Source organism: Montipora capricornis, chromosome 9 (assembly GCF_036669925.1).
Source record: "Montipora capricornis isolate CH-2021 chromosome 9, ASM3666992v2, whole genome shotgun sequence".
Taxonomy (NCBI): Eukaryota; Metazoa; Cnidaria; class Anthozoa; order Scleractinia; family Acroporidae; genus Montipora; species Montipora capricornis.
In genome coordinates this window covers 42,642,724-42,663,630 of record NC_090891.1, presented here as the reverse complement: position 1 = coordinate 42,663,630, position 20,907 = coordinate 42,642,724, and the positions used below count along the sequence as shown (strand labels likewise).

Genomic DNA, 20,907 nt, shown 5'->3' with positions numbered 1-20,907 from the left:
TAAGAGGCGTGATCTTGATATAACACCAAATTCCCATAACTACCCAGCAAAAAAAAGCTATAATACTCATTAGGAGAATGAACATTTCGATCTTGGTAATGAAAGGCAGTCAACTTCAGTCTACCAACTACTGGAAAGGAAATACAATTCCCAGGCAGGAATCAAACTTGGTGTCAGTGTCAGGAGAATTGCGGCACATTGTTGAGCCTACAGGCCAGTGGGACACAGTCCAAGAACCTTGATAAAAGGCCACTAACAAAGAGTTCTTGCACAGAGTAGTATTGGGTAGAGCATATTACTGGTGTTATGGAGGTCACAGATTGCCTTCCTGCATGAGCTTAGTATTTCCTTTTCCATTATCCCTTTGCTTGTCACCAAGCAACAAGTATCATTATCATCATCAACAGTTGCACTACTTACAAATATTTCCTTTTGGTTCGGTTTGGCGCCAGCAAGAGGGTCAGATGGTTTTTTCTCCTTCTACAAGGAAGAAAAGATGATTTCAAAAAATATAAAACATACATCTTCTACAACAGAAAAGTATTAAATCATCCGAAGCTGTTGATTATTCACCACTGATTATTTTAACTTAATGGTTGCAATGACTTAATATTAATATTGTAAGAGATGTTCATCCAATAGTACAAAGTTCATTTTCTGATTTAGTCGTGGTTTTTTGGCCATATGTTTAATGCTGATATTAAACATTGTTGTTAGTACCAGGAAAACCCATCTAACGTTTTTAATTATTTCTCCATTCTGATTTGCTAAGAGAAATGCCGTTTTCAGGTAACACAGTGCAGAAAAGAGGTAATTCAGTGAAAAAAGAAGTAATGAACAAAGCATTGTGATTGTTCAATAAGCAAAGAAACTCAGAGATAGCCAATCAAATGTGATCCCTGGATGGCGAAATTTTTACGTGATACGCGTTCGTTGCGTCTGCTTAACCATCTCAATTTTATTCATATTATTAATGAGTAATCACATGTTTTTTCTCTTTCTATTTGTAATACATGTAAAATAAGCACTTGTAAATTATTTCAAATACTACAAATTGCACTCAAAATTATGTTATGACCTTTACTTTGTGGTGCAAATTATAATGTCAAGTAGTTATCATAGTTTCATGGTTAGCATTATGTTTTAAATTAAAGGAGCATTGTTAAAAGGTTAGCATTATGTTTTAAATTAAAGGAACATTGTTAAACTCGTCATTAATGTTTTCTTTAGTTGAGAAACAATTAGAAGGATTTAAAGTTTAAAAGGGTGATCAAAGAGCTACCATACCCGAGTGGAGAGAGTGTCTTGCATAACACGAATCAAGTCTATCAATTGTGCACAGGTATTAAGAACAAAAGCGGAACGAAGACAATAGTCTTGAAGTTTTAAGAGGCATGCTTCAATTTCACAATCCTAGAAACAAAAGATTGGATTCAAATGCCTTTGAATTTGGTTTAAGTTCACGAACGAGTGATGAAATTCAAAAGGAAAAAAAGACTTGGAGACAATGTGATCATGAATTTAAATGGATGAATGACACCACCAATGTATCATTTGAAAGACCATCAATTCAAATGAATCTTAGCTCAATGTTGTAAAAAAATATTCCAGTGGTGTAATCAGCATCTAAATGTTTAAAGGCTTGGTTACTAAGGTTGAGTACTGGTACATTTAAGAAATATGAACATTTTATTCAAAGAAGGATATTTGAGTTTTTATTCAAAGAAATTAAATCATCTTAAAAGTAAGTCTATGGTTGGGTCATGTAACGGCTCTCGTACAGCAAAATCTGATTTAAAAGAATGTACATTAATTTTGAAGTGCGGGTGATAGGTGAAAAAGAGAAGTGATCTTTGCACTGAGAGGACAATTTAAGACAAAAGTGAAAGGAATCCTTCTCTCTTTCGTCTGTAACCCGCACTTCAAATATACATTCGTTTCATTCACTGAGTCCTTAACGGGAGGAAACAAATGGGCCCAACACAGATTGACCTGCTCCCTACTGAGTTGCTTCATATAATAGCTCACTTGGTAAAGTATTGCACTGTCGTTGCAAGGGTCATGGGTTCGAATCCCGTTGTAACCATCTGAGTTTTTCGTGGTGTCTAATTATTTAAAGAGAATTGCTTATTAAGTTATCAAACTATGTACGACCATTACTTCTCTCTTTCTTTAACATCTGATTTGCTTGCTACCCAAACCAGAAAAAACAGAATACAATGTAAACCAGAGTAACAAAAGACAGACTTCTGCTACGATACCACGCAAAGCTACGCAACAGCCTGACGTCATGAGAGCTGCTACACTACCCCAGATGGTTAGTTTTAGAGAAATTTCTACAAGCAAAGAAGTCAGAAGCTGAACTCACATACGATGCTAAGTGAGTTAATCAACTACAAGAGGCCATAGTAATCATAGGCATTTGGCTCTTCTTTTATTCCCTAATCATTCAGAAAAGGAGACAGATACTTGAAATTGAGCACACATACTTATCATATGTGTCTTATCATACATACAAACACACATACTTATCCATGAGGAATGACTGCAATAAATTCTGAAAAATTCTTTATCCAAGGGTTTTTAACAGGAATCAAAATTTCTTATTTCTTATTGATTGTTCTACCACTGAGCCACACGAGACTAGTGGGTGCTGAGCAGTTAAACTAAGTTTAGGTGACACAATAATAATTATGTTCTGCTAGGAAAGAAAATTAATGTAGTGGTGGAATTCTCCCAATTGTTACAAAGAAGAGAAATTTCAAGCCTGGTAGACTTACAAGTAAAAGTGTATCTATGATAACTTGGGCAAAATCACAAGATGATAGCACTTAAAGGAGCAGTGTCACACTACTGGTATAATTTTAGTCAAACTTCAAAACACTAAAAGATGTCCTTGCATCAACGAAGACCAAAAAATGATGATGTAGTTGTGTTGCCAATGACCAATGAAGTGCACAGAAGCTATTTTTTGTTTTTGTAGCCAAGGATGGAGAGGATGGAGATGGATTGAAAGTTTTTTCAAGTTTGGAGAAAATGTCTTTAAAAGACACCAAAAATTAAATAATTATGAATAACTCTTTGCGCCATAAATATATTTATTATATACATGTAAACACCAATGAAATACCAAGTGAGCTTTTGCGAAAAAACATGATATCTTCACACATAAAAAGATCACTGTTGGTATCATGGTTACATATAAAAATCGCGCCTTTCGATGCCTTTCCGGAAACGACTTAGTATTCCATTGGTGTTTATAATAATAAATAGAATACATATGGCCGCTTGGAGATACGAAATTTCTCTTCTCGTGTTGAAAAATATTTTTCTACACTTGAAGAGAAATTTTGTATCTCTGCATGGCCATGTAACATCCTCTATTTCATAAGTTGTCAGTGGGTTGTCAGGAATGTTGTACATGTGAGCTACAGCTGTAAAGTACTAATTTCGATTTTTACCCATTTTTGGCCTAAAAACAGCAAATTAAGTATGACAGTGCCCCTTTAATAACAATAGGCCATTTCCGAGTTCATGTCTGCCTCCTCTTCAAAATGGTAATTAGTTCTTCTTTAAATATGAATGAAAACTAATTTTCATAAGAATAACTTCGCGCTGAGACTTGCTTTGAAGAGGAAGCAGACATGAACTCAGAAATGGCCCATCATAAAGGCATCCCTTTAACATCTACAATGTAATAAAAATTACAGTATTAATTTAAAAGCACTGAACACTAAATTTCAAGGATATTGAAGTTAAGGATGATTCTTCAATGTACCTCAGGGCTTATTCCAACACTACGAGTGTTTTTCCATGCCTGTTCTCTGGCCCTGTTGATCTGCTCACGCTGTTAGGGGAACATTCAGTCATAAAACAAACAAAAAATCAACATAAATAACAATACTGATTATGAACCACCCCTTCTACCAAGGGGTCTATGTGCTAGAATGCTAGAATCTGAGTTCAAGTTAACACAAATTGAACACAAAAACTGCAATATCTGTAAATACCAAGGCAGCTCAAAGCTGTGAGGTATTATGATGTGGTCAAAGTTTCAGATAAATAAATTGAAATAAAATAAAATGACTTTTCAAGACTTCCAAGGCCCAGATTGAAAAATTGAGTGATTGGCGAAAAGCTCATAATTTGGCCAGCAGTACTTCTATTTCTACTCCATGTATGTGAGAATGTAAACCCTGTGTCAGGCAACAAACATAGGTATAATGTGAAATGTAGGCGGGAAAAAGGAGGAAAGGTGATTCCGAGGTACTCGCTTTAAAGAAATTCTTAAAATCTGCCAAAGTTACTTAATCAACTCTGGCAGACCATCTAAAAAAAAAAAACAGAAGAAAGCGCTATTAATGAGACAGAATGGGTATGAGACACTGAACTGAAAGAACATAATTATGTTCAAACAAAGTGACATTTTTACAAATAAAGTCAGAATAAATTTGTCTGACAACTTAGAACAAAAACAGTGAATTTTTGTTGATGAGATCATCATGAATGGTCTAAAATTTACCTCTCAAAGTTGAGGAAAACAAATTTCCAAGACGTCAAGTTTCAAATTAAAACTTTTGGGGGAGCGTGGCTTTGGACCTTCTAGTTTAATAAGTGGTGACATGCTACAGGCGTGTCCAACTGGGCCTTCAGCCTGTTAAGTGCACATTACCCTCTTGAAATGGTCTTTTAATTCAAAAGTACTGAAGGGATAAATGATCCTTATAATTATGGTTATATATGCATTATGGCTTGATTTTATGTTTGGTTTGACAGAGAGTTTTTAACTCTTAGTTCAATTTTGATTTTTCCTGAGTTTCAGATTATGATAATCTACACCTAACTACCTGCTGACGTTCCCATCTTTGTTGCTGAACCTTTTTCATATAATCCTGGTACATTTGTTCCTTCAAATAGAAATAAGAAACATGATAAAGACTCTTCTCTATCTAAATCTACAAGTCACAAGAAAAAAAAAACAAGCTGAGAGAAAAGGGAAACCAAGAAGTAGGATTAGAGAGGTAGATCACATCATTCATTCGGTCACTTAGGTTGCCGAAATATAAATGCACAAAATAAGGTTTATAACGACTCTGCAAAATGCGATCCAAGGCATCTTGACAAAGTAATGCCCCCTACTTAACCCTTTGACGCCTAACCAGCTTTTACCGGAAAAGCAAGGATGGCACAGTCGGTTAGTGCGCGGCCTTCGTGCAAGAGGTCCTGAGTTCGATTCCAGGATCTCGCATCCTTGTTTCCACTTCTTTCCTTTCCGTGTGGCTAAGTAGCTTTAAATACCCGTAAAACGGAGCACTGATGGAGAGGGGGAGTAAAATGAGCGCACCATCGACCTCAGCTTTGTCAGTTGAATTACTGTTACGAGTTATCAACGTTAAATAATAATTATGGTTACTTTGCTTTGCTTTGCTTTAATGCCAGACGATTTTACTTGTCAATGGGGAAACCCCAGGAGTCAATGGGTTAATGATCATCTCCTTTAAATTGCAAAGCTTCACATATTGGAACTGCAGAAGCAATTAAGTCCTACTGACTTTAACAGATTTTACTCTGTCAAGCGCCAAATGATTTTACTTGTCAACTGTGGTGTCCTGGAGCGCATGTGGAGTGAATGGGTTCAAGGATTTACTTGAAACATCAAAACGATTATTTTCTTGGAACACCATGATAAAAACAAAAAGACTTTGAGAAAAAATGAGCGGCTTTCATAATTGTATGGTGTAATTATTTGGGATTTTCTTGTTGAGAATTCTGTCGCAGAGGGGCGGTTGGGCACCTGAGACATTCAGGTGCTTCCACTACACATTGTGCAACCACAATGCTACAGTTACACCCTAACAAACACAAGTGTGGGAAATCACGGCACATGCACCTACTTAACAAAGCAGCTGATCACAACTGGCACATAAGCCCTCGGGTTCTTAACTATGCTAAATTACATTTAACTGTATTTAATATAATTGTGACTTCATTTTAGACTGTTAATGTCTTTAGTATTTATTGTATTAAATTCTGCCTTTAGTTTGTTTCGTACCCATTTTTTAAAATTATCATTTGCTAAATTTTTACTGAAGTCTAAAATAAAAAAAAACGAAACAAAAAAAAAGGTGGCAAAAATGACTTGAACACAAACATCAGTCACTCTTAGGACTACACTCACCCACACAATCAAATTCTGTTTAAAAGGACACACCCTACAGTGTACGTACCTGGTTTTGCATCATTTCCTTGCGTCTTCTTTCACGAGCATCTGGTTCCTTGTTCTTGTCAATGGCAGGTTTTTCTTGACCAGCACTGTTTGGTCTGTAAGGGGGTTTCTTTGCTCCATCAGCAGAGCTGGGTTTCCTAACAACATTTAATAACATGTAATGCATGTAACACTTGAGAAAGCACTAAACTCGTGCTGATTTAACATTCACCACCACCTTCTCAACAACTGGGAGAATGATAATGATAATGATAATGATAATGATAATGATAATGATAATGATTTATTTAACCAACTGACCTCTGGGAGCAAATCCCATATGGTCTAGCAGTTAGAATTCCTGGTTTTCACCCAGGCAGCCCGCGTTCAATTCCTGGTATGGGAAATATGAGTAGGAGGCAGTGCAGGCCAGTGGTTAGGGCGCTTGCCTTGAGATCCGGGCATCCCAGGGTTCAAGATATGTTTCTGACCACTGGTTGAATTTGTTCTCAGACTGGTAGTCGCTGGGTCAACTTCTCAGCTGCACTGGTAAAAAGGCAACTACAATAGCTTGCCTCTGGCCAGTTGAGATTCTTAACAGTTGTAGTTGAATGTTCTGTTCTGTAGTGATTGTGTTCTATTGGCCCTGAAAAGCCCCTACGGGGAGTGGTCAATTAAGTATGAATTTATTATTAAATTTGTTGGGAGTGAGACAGATTTTACTCTGTCTAATGCCAGACGATTTTGCTTGTCAACTGGGGGTGTCCTAGGGCATTTGAAGGGGTGGCGAATGGTTCATCAAAAACTCTGGGTCTCGCAAAATTTTAGTCGAATTTCACTGGTCTCGCAGTCTCGTTTTTTGAACAGTTATGTGCGTCTCGCAGTCTCGTTTTTTATATGAAGGTGTCAAACACTTTGAAGTCTCGGTCTCGCAATCTAAAAAGTCAAAATGTCTCGGGCTCGCAAAGAAAAACGCTGGTCTCGCCGTCTCGCAAAGTCTCGCATTTACCATTCGCCACCCCTATTTGAAGTGTCAATAGGCTAACCATGTGTCACCTAGGAACTACACAACTTGTTTATTAAAACGTGAAGATGAAATCGAATCAGAAACTTTTTTTTGAGGAGAAGGGAAAACCGGAGTACCCAGAGAAAAACCTCCAGAGAAAAACCTCTGGGAACAGAGTAGAGAACCTCAACCAGCAAATTCAAGCCACATGTGGTACCCAGTCTTTGAATCGAACCCAGGTCACATTGGTGGGAGGCAAGTTTTCTCTCGCCACTGCGCAAGACATACATGTAATTACGTCACCTGCACCGAAATTCATGATCTACAATCATGGTCAAAAGTTGTTGGGAAGAAGGTTGCGGGCATCAGTTCACTTCGCACCTGATTTGATTTTTCTAACTATTGGCTGAAGGAATACTCTTGTGGCCCCCCTCCCCCATATTCAATGTTGGAGTTCTTCAGGTAAGAAAAGTCACCATTTTTTCCCTGGAAAATCCAACATTGAAAAGGGGGAGGGGGGTATCTCTAAAATGAAGCTACCTTCCCAACACTTTTGTCTATGATTGTAGCTCCCACAGTTAACCTCAAGAGGCTTGGTGGTTGATTATCCAAACTAGCTATTAGAAGACCATAGCTACAGCTCCTTTCACGAGAGCTTGAATATTTTTCAGACTGCAACCAAGGCATTGTTGATAACTAAAATTAATTTCTCCTGTCAGAGCAGATTTACATTGCACTGTACATGCATGCAACAATGCTTACTTGGCAGGAAAAGGCTTCTTCTTGGCAACAGACACGCCATACTTGGCTTTTGGTCCACTGTGCTTTTGTGGTGCTAACAAAAAAATTAAAGCAATCAATATATTAACGCCCACGTTGCCAGTGGAGGGTAGGTGCCCAGGAAGCCTGGGGGCTGCAACCGCAGTCACATCCCCAAGGCGCTAGAACACCCGACTGGCCTGCCCAACCCGCAACCAAGCCACGAGCCCCCCGCGCCAGGCCCCCTAAGGCACCCGTCACACTTGAGCCAGATAGCTCAGTGGAAAACAAAAATAAATAAAGAAAGAAAGAAAATACCAAAAAAAAAACACACAAAAAAAAGGGAATACAAAAAAAAAAGAAACAACCCACAAAAAAAAAGTAATTTAAAAAAAAAAGAACACAAAAAAAAAAAAGGGGGGGCAGAGGGAGGGAACGCCGAGAACCACTAAACTCCTAATCCGACTCACAACGCCACGCCAACAGAGCAACAAACACGCTGCAAACACATTGGACAACAACGCATGCACTAAGCAGCAATACCGCTGAACCATGTCAGCCCCAGGGCTCCCACAACCTAAAGAGTGCTGCAAACGCTACACAAACGCATAAAAACGCTAACAAACGCCTGCAAGGCACTACTGACCGGACTAGCTCCCGGTCGTGAACCATGTAACTATAACAAACACTACAGAACGCACCAAAACGCTAAACAACACTACCAGACGGCCAAGACACTAACAACCGCCTGCAAAACACTACTGACCAGACTAGCTCCTAGTCGTTAACTATGTTAAATTTCATTTAACTATATTTAACAAAGTCCAATTAAAATGATAGATTCTTCTTTTCCTTTGTTTTCCATTCCAAATTAATTAATGTTAATTGAAATAATAATGACTATCACTATATCTCTCAGATGGTACGCACTCAGTGATTGGCGAATTTTGCGCTTGGGCCATAAATCAACCGGGAAAAACTAGGTCTGTAACTTACAGTACAGACCTTGAACTCGGTTAGTAAGAGGTATTTATTGAGCCCTACTTTCAGCTACTGACCAGGAACTGGTTTGACAGGCTTGGGTGGAAGCATTCGTGGCTGACCAACCACACCCAGTGGCTTACGATGAATCACTGTATGGCTGAACTCCTCTGCCATTACCTACAGTAAATAGACAAACCACCTTTCTTTAACATTACACATACCTAATACAATTCAAAGTAAGGAGGAAGGAACTACGGTGAGATGTTCCTCAACCTCGACTCAGAAACATTTGGGGGAAAAAGTCATTTGTGAAACTAAGACCTCCTTGAAATGCAAATAACAAATTTACATCAAGCCATACTCATTCAAAAGAGTTCTTTAATAACAGGAGTCAACCAGCAACCTTCCCATTACAAGTTAAAAGGAACTACCGCTAAAACTACAGGACATTTCTGAGAGCTTAGGCCATTAGAATAACCAGTTTTGCAAAGCTTAGATAACATCCACAATGTTTTATGGGCAAGCCTACGGGACTAGTCAAAATACATTTGAAATTAGTAAAAATAAGCAAATCTTGTAAGATGTGTTCGGGCATAGTTAATATTATGGAGATGGTTACAGTATGAAACTCAACAAATTCCTTTGTTTTGTGTTTTTGTTCTCTGCTTTGGCCCTGACCATGCACAAACACACCCTTTTTCTAAAAGATAGCTTATCAAGAACAAGTAACTGAAGAGAGAAGCACACAGTGCATTTTACCTTCCGACTGGCTCATCCAAAAATTTGGTTTCTGCCTTGAGCGGGACTTGAACCCTTGTCTCCCTGATTACTAGTCGAGCATGCTAAGCCACTACACCATCAAGGCATCCTTGCTGGCAACGCAGCAGATTAATGGGGACATAGTTTTTCAATGAGTGATTAATTAACCCATTGACTCCCAGGGGTTCCCCATTGACAAGTAAAATACTAAGTCTGGCCGGTTTCGGCCGGCTTGGGCGTCAAAGGGTTAATTAATGGTGTGACTTAGCAGAAACCAATTTTTCAGATGAGTGTGTCGAAAGGTCAAATGCACAGTGTGTGCTTCTCTCGTCAGTTACTTGTAAGTATAAGCCTTTCATTGCCACGAATTCTCTGACTAGCCAATCAAGAGTTTCAATTAATTTTTTCAAAACTAAGTTGTTAACCCGAGGACAAAAGATTGTGCATGGTCACTGTCAAGCTAACATGAAGCACAATGTCACTATTCTCGCTTTTGTAGTTTCCAGAGTTTCATACTACGATTGAAAACCAGAGATCTGTGGAATGGGCCCGAATTACTGAGTCACTGTCCCACCCACTTTCGCTTTTAAAATAATGGTTCAAATTCTTGAGAAGTGCTGTGTTCGACGCTACTTTTCAGGCAAGGGAACCTTTCTTGCAATTGAAGTAACAGCAAGTCCCATGGTTGCAGTTGCAACCTTGTCGCTGGACATGAACAATTTTATCCATTACCCTCTGGGACTCATGATTTTGAAATTGTATCTTTCCATTGTTGTGGTTGTTCTGGTACACCTTGACAGCAAAAGCTAGCCACTGCTCACACGGTGGGAAAGGAATTTCATCAAAAAGTTTAACTGAAGTGGGTGAGGCAGTCATTCAATAATAATTCAGGCCCATTCTGCAGATTGGTGGTTTTTGTAGCAACAATTCCATCACCATCTAATAGTTTATAAACTATGGTTGGGGTACAGTTATGCTGTGTTTCGACAAGCCCATGGAGAGGTGTGGTAAAGTTGCAATTTACGGAAGTGTGCAAGTTTTTGATTGGCACCAAGTGAAAAAATGTTATTGGTTCTGCAACTGCACAAACACTGAGCAAAACAAATGAAATAATGTATGTACCACATCATGAAATATTTGCGCATTTTCTGTTCAATAACTTAAAGAGTTAGATAATAAAGATTATTTATTAAAATTAATTTATCCTATTGCAACTAATGATCTTGAACAAACTACCATCTACCAACCTCCTGGGATAAGAATTTTTCAATTCTCTTTTGAATGAATGGTTTCTTCAATATTGAGTTGATGGAGGGTCGATCACTGAAACGTTTAAAAAAATTAATCAATAAAATTCTGTGCTTAGTTTCAGGAGATCCTATACAGATTGTGAAGTTTGTGAAAGACATTTTGATGTCCCAGTGTTCAAACCAATTTAAATTCAATAAAAAATCAAAAAACCCAAAACGTTTGGAAGTGTTTATTATGAGGAAATAAACAGGTCCCTAGCGCTCTTTCCATCCGTACTCCTGAGCCATGCATCACTATACTGTATGATGCTTACAGGTGACAGCACATCCTAAACTTTCAGAGCATGAATGGTTTACAGACTTACTGCGCATTTCGTTTCAACAGCTGTGCAACCAAGCCTCTTATGTCTGCACTGTACTTGTATGGGATGGGTGGGTAAGAACCTCTGTCAAAAAACATGATATACAGTACAAGCAATAAATGGACGGTATATTAATTATACTAAATTGTGATAAAACGAACCCAACACTAATATATAAGTGTAGAAAAATACAAAATAAATACTATCATGGTTTGTGCATTGTGCATTGCATTGTGCATTGGCATCTCGTCAAACTGATGGTCCATTGGTACGAATGGTAGGATTGGTACTGATAGAAAATGATGTCATTCCAATGCTTTTATTGGTGAAAAACAAGTTTGCTTTTACACCAAGTAGAAATGCGCTAATAATTATTATGAATATTCCTCGTTCTATAAGCCAACCACACAAAACAGGTTCACCAATAGAACCAATGGAATCACCACTAACACCAATGGCGTTTATTTGTGAGTATTAGACAACCCTCTCTGAGGGTCAGCACTGACCAAGAGTGATGCATTCTCGGGTAGGTAATAAGGTTGAGTGAGGCATACATGTATGGAGGACTACAGTGTATGGAATAATTTGTAAGTTTAGACGGGCACTAATATACATGTAAAAATGTATTATTGTCCAGAAATCCAAGAAATCCACCCAATTCTGTGAACATAACGAGGTGTTCTCTTTAGTCTAAATGCCAACTACCTGTTTACAGCCAGTGTTTTAGTAAGCATTGCATTTTTTAGTAATTTTAATTGTTTATGCTAACTTGAACTTACAATGATTATTAGCAACCACTTTAGTGATATTAACTTTTGGCTGTATTTCTTGACACAAGTGATGTTGATGTAAAGCTGTAAGAGGAAACTTTGTGGCACTTATCAAAACTGGCATGCCCCTACTAGGGAATTTGAGGTGGGAAGGATGTTGGGGTATATGTACATATGAAATGTCTGTTTCTTGATTTGCTGGATCAGGACTTGTAAGGCTTTTCTTATCCAAAACACCCGTGTTATATTCTGAAACATGGATCTGGCAGTCATTGTCCAAGCAAAAAGAAATGCTTGTACGTCGTTATTAATGCACACCCAATTTGCTGCAGTTAATTTTTGTTTTCAGGTAGGGAGTTCATGTTCAAGTTCGGGTGAGTAAATAGAAAAGTCTTGAGAAGTATGAATTGTATGTGAGAAGTGTTGTGGAGGGGCTGGGTACATGTATAATGGGTAATCAAGGCGGGAGCTACCTGGAGGACAAGGGGGGATAGATCTGTGTAGGAAAGGTGGAATAGGATAGAGGAGTAGGAGAAGCAGGGAGGGGTAGGAGAAGCAGGAAGTAGAATGGAGAAAAGAAATGCCTTGTTCTGTTTTTAGACCCCCTAAAAAAACCAAGCCCCTCTTTTTTAACTACACCCCCCAAAAAGGAAAATCCATTTTTTAGACAGTTGATAAAAAAAACCTAGTTAAAAAATTACCTAGTTAAAAAAAAATAACTAGTTTGAAAAAAATACCCAGTTAAAAAAAAATTAACTGCAACATACATTGTATACAACATGAAATGTTCCTTTAAGTTGAAACATTTTCTGCCTATTTCCGGCACTAAATAAAGGTAAGTACCGGTATAAGGCTTAATGTTATTTTTTTGGCAAGGATAAATGCAGCTGTTTATCTTACTTGGGGAATGGAACGTAGCGGACATTATGTGATGCAAGTGATGCTGAAGTTGGAAAGAACAGCAATGCTTCATGACACTTGTCAAAATCGTTTATGGGCATTTCTGGACATATCTGTACTTTCATGTTCGTTTTCTTATTATACAGGGGGCATAGGGTAATTAGACTAGTAATGATATTATCACATGCTACCCTCTCAAAATAGTCTTTCTGATTGAACTTTGCACATACTGTAGTATTATTAATGTCAGTCAGTGAATACCAAATCTTTACCTTATAATTTTCAAAACTAAGTTCTTCATGTTCCCTGCCTCAAACTAAAGATTCAAAACATAATTACAGTATTCATAATTAGTAATTACTTACATGTACAATTTATAATTTACTTTCAATGTTGCTTCATTGAAGAATGTACAATAGATTGTAGCATGATGATACTTGACATTGAAAAGAAATATAAGGTTACCATTTCAAGCTATCTCTTTTGCCAGGATTTTCAAAGCAGGATTAGTGGTAGCCCTTGATTAAGTTAGAATGATTGAACCCATAGGTGGTGACGGTTTCTGGTTAGCTGTTGGTTTGAGTTTAAACAGCCCTTGAATACCTTCAATATTAATAAAGTGTTTCATTTTGGAAAGTGAAAAAACATGTATTCCTGAGGAATAATGTGTTAATTTAACCCACTGAATCCAAAGGCTTTTTTAACTGAGCCAGCCAGCTCATCAATATAATTATACCAAAGCCATGGAGGGTAAATCCTCAGAACCTACCCATTCCATGAAGAACCTGTCATGCTACTTAAACGAGTGGAAGGAAACTAGCATGAAGCAAAATAGTTACATTTTGGAGGCATACTAATTAGGTACTTACAGCATGTTTGAGGGTTAAAAGTTCATACAGGACACATCCAAGAGACCAAATGTCACTAGAAATTTGTTGAAAATATTTAATTAAACATTGGGTATTAACTTTTTTAGTAATAGTATACATGAAAAAATTATGCCATTCTGATTGGCTCAGAGAAATCCAGTTTTCAGGTAACATAGTGCAGACAAGAGGTAATTTAGTGCAAAGAGAACAAGAAATAAACTAAGCTTTCTGATGGTCACTGAGCAAACAAAGCCAGAGATACTGGTAGCCAATCAAATGGATGGCACAAATTATGGTTCAATTTTTGCATGATGACACGATACTCATGTATTGTCACTGCTTAGCAAACTCGAATTTTTTCATGAATATTATTAATAAGCAATCACATGATTTTTCTCGTCAATTTGGAATAAATAAGCACTTGTAAATTTTTTCAGACTTCTTTGAAAAATTCCTCTCAAAATCATGTGATTACCTACACTAATTTTACAGAACTAACCCAACCTTCAGGGTTTTCATTTAGAACTGATTAGCAGCATGAAAATAGTAGGAAGTAACAAAAGATTTGGCTGAAAGAACAAGGCCCTGTTCATACTATATAACGACCATTGAGAGAAATTTAGCCTGAGAATTTTCTGATCCCTAATGCCTAACGAACAATTTGAAGCCGATTCCCACTGTCTTTCAGGCCTGGCAATCAAAATGGTGAGCTATATTGTAAAATATTTGTAATTTGCCCTGCTCAAAAAATCATTGGAAATAGGCTGTACCAACAACATCTTTTTGTGCTATAAGACTGAGCTAAACTAAGAAGAAAGACATACAGATACTAGGAAGAAAACCAAAAAGAAGAAAATTACCATAGCCTTTACAAGCAGAAGGAGACAGCTTCTTGGGTGGTTAATTTAATCTACATAGAAATGTGTAACCACAACTCTGATTTATAACAAAATATTTTCCCTAACTTACAGTTAACATAGAGAGGATTTAAATTATACTGGTCATAGTAATTTAGCCTCCTTTTGGTAGGAATTTTTTTCAGAGGAGAAGAGAAACCAGGAGAACTAGTCTGAGAACAAAATCTCGTACAGCAAGAAGAGAAGAAAACTGAAATAATAATCTTTAATCTTTACATGTACTGAAGGTAAGCAAAGAGTTGTTATCTTATGCTAGTAAACTAAATGAAATTTGATTTTCATGATGATCATGGAAAACTTGAATGATGTGAGTCCTCTCACCTCTGAGCTAACCCAGCTCACCTTTTGTTGTTGTAAGGTCTGTTTTCACATATTTCAGGGGAAAGGTAGTAAGGAGTGCCAATAGCTGTACGTGCTAGCTCCACAGTACTGGAAACAAATGGTTGCAACATTGTTCTCAGTAACCCAAAATTAAGAGCACTTTCAATCTTTTTTCCCTTAAAGGCTAATTCCTTTTCTTATAATACAAAACACATGTATATCACACAAGTCAACACTCCTCTTTCTGGAAATCAACTTGAAGCATTCAGAGGCATAACACTTCACAATAGTTTGGGGTAGCAAAAGAACAGGAAACTCGATTGACAACGAGAGAGTGCACAGAATAATCTGCCCTAATATGGACATCTTTCTGTGTGCGACATCACCGATAATGTTCTGTTGCTAAATCCGCCTAATGAATGCAACATAACTTTCATTTCCTACTGGTCAGCTCTAGATCATGCCTCAAGCAGACCAATATAATGCTATGCTTCGTTTGTGCTCTCAAAAACTCTGCTTCCTTCACAAACTACACAATGCACACTAAGGCATCCACCAAATATTCCAAAACAAATAATTTGTTTTTATTATCTATGGTCATAAACCTCACCTGTGTAAAACTCTTGCAATTCCAAAATCTCCTAACTTGACTATTCCATTCTTTGTCAAAAATATATTCTGAAAAGAAGATATGTGACAAAAAATTGATTGAAATGATTGTTTTAATTAACTGATGATCTCTTCTTTGTTTTAGACATACTTTAGTCTGGCAAATGAACAAGAATTGGTTAAATTTTTATGTTAACGACAAGTCCTGAGTTGTGCATATCATTTCCTTTAATAAACTGACGAACAAGAAAACAATAAAACCTGTGATTTTAAATCTCTGTGAAGTATCTTTCTGTCATGAACATGCTTCAGCCCCAAGCATATCTGAACAAAATAATCCAAAACCTAAAGAAAAAAAAAGAAAATTCACAAAACTGATTGCAGTTAAATGCAATAACACGTAACTTAGAAAGCTGGCGTAGTCACTAATTAAGCAATAGGGGCATTTTCTGTTTCCATAGCCTCATCTAAACACGAGGGGCTGAGTTGGGAGAATTCGAGACTGTCACAGTTATGCAAACCTGAGACGTAGTCAAGGGTTTGCATAACTGTTTCGAATTCTCCCAACTCCCCCTCTTGTTCAGATATAAAACACGGAAAAAAGTCCTCTATTGCTTTTATAAAATATTTCTCAAAGATAATTCAACAATGAAGGAAAATGCTGTTTTTTTACTTCTTGATTGAAACAGATTTTCTTAACACACGCTCATATTTCCTACCAACCAATCAAAACATGCTTCTGACAATACATACATTGTAACCAATCAAAATTCGTGTGATGTCACAGCTGTGTTCCATACTCTCATCTAAACACAGCTATTGACCAATGAGAGTGCACATACTATCCTAATTATTTTATAATGAGCAATTCTTAGATAACAGAGCACAAAAGGATCACCTCAATCTGATAGCATGTTCAATGCCACAAGTGTAGCCTTAAGTGGTGTGGTTGAATTTTGATAAGTTTTTCCACCCTACCTGCCTCCATTTCATCTTTTTTAACAGCTACATGTAATTTAAAAATGCAATGCAACAGGTTTTTTGCATGATTATGCATGGGATTTCATGGCTGGGTAGCACAGATTGCCAGTGATGGGAGTGTGTTATTTTCTAGGTGTTGGTAGTCTCAGTGGAGGCTCTTTGATTCCCCAATCTTGCCATCTGCCACTTAATTAGCTTGATACAAAATGCTCTGTTACTAACATTCTCAGTTACATTGAAATGTATGCAACAGAACTTCGATACAAACTTAGTATCTCTGGTCATTTTACATTCAGTAAGATAAAGACTTGATTGCTTAATTATGTGTAGGATCCAAAAACACACTGATGTTGACTACTGTGCACGTTTCACTTGTGCCAATCAAGGGAGTAAAGTTTGGTAATCAGGTGAAAGGTTGTGAAATTTTCTTGACAACCAGGTCTTAACTGACCTCCTCTTCTGCCATTTGTATTCCACGTTGACCATTTATTCTCTTGTACAAGTCCCCTAAAGGTCAATGAAACCGTGAAAGTCACATATAGAAAGTGATACATTGTAACATAAATTTCGTACACTTGAAAATTGTTATCAAACAAGTAAAATATCCTGTAAGAGTCCCCAAAAAAGTGAATCTAGGAAGCTGCTTATAGAAGAGGTTCTCTCAATGACGTAGTAGCAAAGGGACGGTCAATATTGTACCTACAATGTAAACATGAAGTTCAACATAAAATACAATACAATGAAATACATACAATGTAAATATGAATATAAAATTTCTGAAATTAAACACCAATAATCTTTTTTCTTGCCTTCCTAATGCACATCACCGCAGAGAAGAGCATTATGAAATATACATGCTGCATAATGTATTAGCAGCCCTTTTTGACCTATTTCAGAACCACACACACACTTCCATCATGCAAACAAGACAGCCAGCTGAGGGGAACACATATCTTCTCAGCTAATTGATTCTCGTTGATGACTGAAGCAATTTAAGGGCCCACTGACGTATTTTTTGGGGTGCGTTGCTAAGGATGTAATGGTTAAGTAATTTGAGAGAATTTGGCATTATTTTGGTCAGTTTCCAACTTTTGTAAGCCAATGACCCTAAAGATGACGTCATCATACCAAGCCCATGGTCACGTGACCAATAAAAGAAAACTCTAAATTTGTCTCCGTGCTACGCAATTTGAGTATTTAATCGATGGTTTGATAATCTGTATTCGTTTTTGAATCCAGCCAAGCATGGCTTTCTTTTTATTTTGAAAAATGTTCTTTTTAAAGACATAAACGATACTGAAACACCCATAACTTTTTCAAAAAAGATGATTTTAAAAACTCAATGCTTAGCTATATTCTGTATATGGGGGTGAAACGTGCCATGTAAAAAAAAAATTAATGCAATTTAAAACCGCCGGAAATTTAGCTTTTTTCTCAAACCGGGAGTCGGTTCGTTTACGCATGCGCAGTTGATCTGAGAACGAGCGCGGGGAAGGGCGAGGAAAATCCTTCGATGGAAACAACAGTTTGTGCGGTGACTTTTGCTTGTGCATGGGTTTTCTTGTCAGCTCATGACATGATGACGTCAGTTACCGGAAGTAACATTTCACTTCCTTAGAAAGGGCGACAAATCCGTCTGTGGGCCCTTAAGGAGCTGAAAGGGATGGATAGCACTATACAAGAACAAAATTTTATTACCTGCTTCACAATAATCCATGACAATATACAAATTTCCATTCTCTAGAGACGAGAAAAGAAAAGAAACGAACTTTACATGTACTTCCAAGTACCATACATGTACCAATAAACATATTAAGATTATTTAATTTTGTCGCCATCCTCAGTCATAAGCATTCTGGTATCAAGATATTTTGCTTTTTCTTTGTCCTTCCCCACCCCACCCCCCAACCTTTTTTCCCCAGGAAAGACATCTAACACTGACGAAAAAGGATGGCCTAATGCATGCTGAAAACTTTATTTTTATACCTTATACAAGAACAATGTGCATCTCATCAGTTTGGGTTGAATAGAATACTATAATAATGAATTTTATTTACAGTACGACGTGCCTCACCGTGGCCACCTAACAAAGTTTTTGGAAATTTCTCCACCAATCAGGATGTGTGAATTTGATTGACAGTCATGCCTCCTTGCAAAGTTCGCATAGTTGTAAGTTGAACACCCTTGCATGGGTTGTTGAGTTGACGCATAAATTACATGTAATTGTCAAATGTGAAAGTTTATTGGGTGGCCACAGTAAGGCACGATGCACTGTAAGTGTCAAGTGCATTTAGCACTTGGGCACTTTTAAAACTGAGAACACTGAACAGAAATCAAATCAACCAATATCAAATTGTAGGATGGTTTTTTAGGAGAGGGAAAAACTGGAATACTCAAAGAAAAACCTCTTGGAGCAGAGTAGAGAACCAACAAACTCAACCCACATATTATGGCATCAAATCCAGGGAATCAAACTTGGGCTACATTAGTGGGAAGAGAGTGCACTCACCACTATACCACCCCTGCTCCCTAATACATAAGTAGAACTGGAGCCCACAAAACACTGAAGAACAATGTACCTTCAAATGACTCTTGATAAGACACAATGTTAGGATGTTTCAACTGGGCTAAAACTTTGACCTGAAAATAATTCAAAAGTCAGACGTTATAAATATGACATGTCCATATCTCGGAGGAAAAATGACACATTTCCAGTTACCACCTTTCCTTGCCAATGTGTCGGTTCTTTCTTTCTACTCATCCAATGGCCTGCTCGGCAAGCATTCCCATGCAAATCAAGAGCCTTAACGCTTCCCCCACTTGAGAGTGAAACTTATAGATTTTAATCTAACGCCAGATGATTTTACTCGCCGATTGGAGGCACTTTAGGTGTGCATAGGTTAAAGATAAAAATTATATGTTTTTCACTCTAGCCAAGCAAAAATTGGGAGGAAAAGTCTGACAGAACACTTGCCCAAACACCCCACCTTTGAAAGGCCTGTTACCATGGCAACCAACTTTTATATTCATGTGGCTTGATTACATTAATTGACAGATTTGACAAGTAGTCATTGCATGCAATAAGTTATTTAACTGTCGAGGCATAGACTGTAATTGGACAAGTTGGCCATTGACTCCCGGGGGTCCCTATTGACAAGTAAAATTGTCTGGGGTGTCAAAGGGTTAAATCAACCATTAAATAATTGTTTTTCTTTTACTTCTTGGGTTGAGTCCTGGAATTTTCAGGAAAATGTCCCTCCAGCCTCTCACTGCAATTTTTCAGGTGTGTTTGTATAGGAAGGCTCCCTTCTTACAAAAATTTGCTTCAGTGCCCTACTTCCTCACCACCCTTCTGTAAAAAATTCTCTGCTAAGAATGGATCTTTCTTTCCCTTGCATTTGTTGCTAAATAACTAGCTACAAAAGGGTTATTTTTGCGTAAGGAGTCAAGACAATGATTTCTGAATGTTGATGAATAATAATAATAATAATAATAATAATAATAATAATATGTTGCTTAAATATCTATATTCGTATCGTTGCAAAAGATATCGCGATTCTCCGGTGCACCGGTGTATCATTGCAGCCCTGTTTTTTCATGTGATTATCTCCTTAAGCTTTTTATCGGGATTCCCATACAAATCCTTATATGTTTGTCGACGCTCACACTGACCTTGGGGCGCCAGTGGGCAAAGTGCCTCCGTGTTTGATTGCCTTATTCCTAATTGCCATCACAATAACCCTGACACTATATACTTCTCCATTTTACGTTTCTGTTTCATTTCATAAAAGGAAATTACCTCTCTTCTGGATTCCTGCCGTTCTTTAGGAGACATCTGCAAGAAGGACCGGAAGGGGTAAGGTTAGATGAGTTAAATTTGTCACGCTCGCAAAATTATCACACTTTTTACAAAACCCTTCAAGTTACGGTAGCTGCAACCTTAACACACCTTGGAAATGCCGATTTCCTTGATAACATACTGTTTTCCATCGGCTTTTTTCTTCACTAGCAACGCTTTTCCAAAGGATCCTTCTCCGATTTTTTTCACCCTTACGTAGCGCTCCATCGCTCGTCCGCCAGGGAACCTATTTCACGCAGAAGACCTCATTCTTTTCTGCATGTCTACCATGTCTTGAAAAAAAATATGGTTCTGGAAGAGCCGTGGTTACTAAAACAAAGTATCGAAGGCAGCATTTATAAAATGGCGCCCGATAC

General features: G+C 37.6%; 1 protein-coding gene across 1 annotated transcript in view; it reads right to left on the bottom strand.

Moving 5' to 3' along the window:
• The window catches only part of LOC138015227 (serine/threonine-protein kinase Nek1-like), a 42,456-nt gene extending 21,549 nt beyond the window's left edge, over positions 1–20,907 (bottom strand). The window contains exons 1-18 of the mRNA XM_068862192.1: positions 20,642–20,907; positions 20,492–20,527; positions 19,272–19,332; positions 18,391–18,432; positions 17,144–17,199; positions 15,973–16,056; positions 15,713–15,780; positions 15,124–15,210; positions 13,865–13,919; positions 13,268–13,311; positions 11,329–11,409; positions 10,961–11,036; positions 9,029–9,131; positions 7,974–8,046; positions 6,228–6,363; positions 4,848–4,907; positions 3,779–3,847; positions 421–480 (exon numbers count right to left, since the gene is read on the bottom strand). Of these exons, the coding sequence (XP_068718293.1) occupies positions 421–480; positions 3,779–3,847; positions 4,848–4,907; positions 6,228–6,363; positions 7,974–8,046; positions 9,029–9,131; positions 10,961–11,036; positions 11,329–11,409; positions 13,268–13,311; positions 13,865–13,919; positions 15,124–15,210; positions 15,713–15,780; positions 15,973–16,056; positions 17,144–17,199; positions 18,391–18,432; positions 19,272–19,332; positions 20,492–20,527; positions 20,642–20,758 (1,308 nt within the window). The 5' untranslated portion in view covers positions 20,759–20,907. The remainder of the gene's footprint in view (positions 1–420; positions 481–3,778; positions 3,848–4,847; positions 4,908–6,227; positions 6,364–7,973; positions 8,047–9,028; positions 9,132–10,960; positions 11,037–11,328; positions 11,410–13,267; positions 13,312–13,864; positions 13,920–15,123; positions 15,211–15,712; positions 15,781–15,972; positions 16,057–17,143; positions 17,200–18,390; positions 18,433–19,271; positions 19,333–20,491; positions 20,528–20,641) is intronic.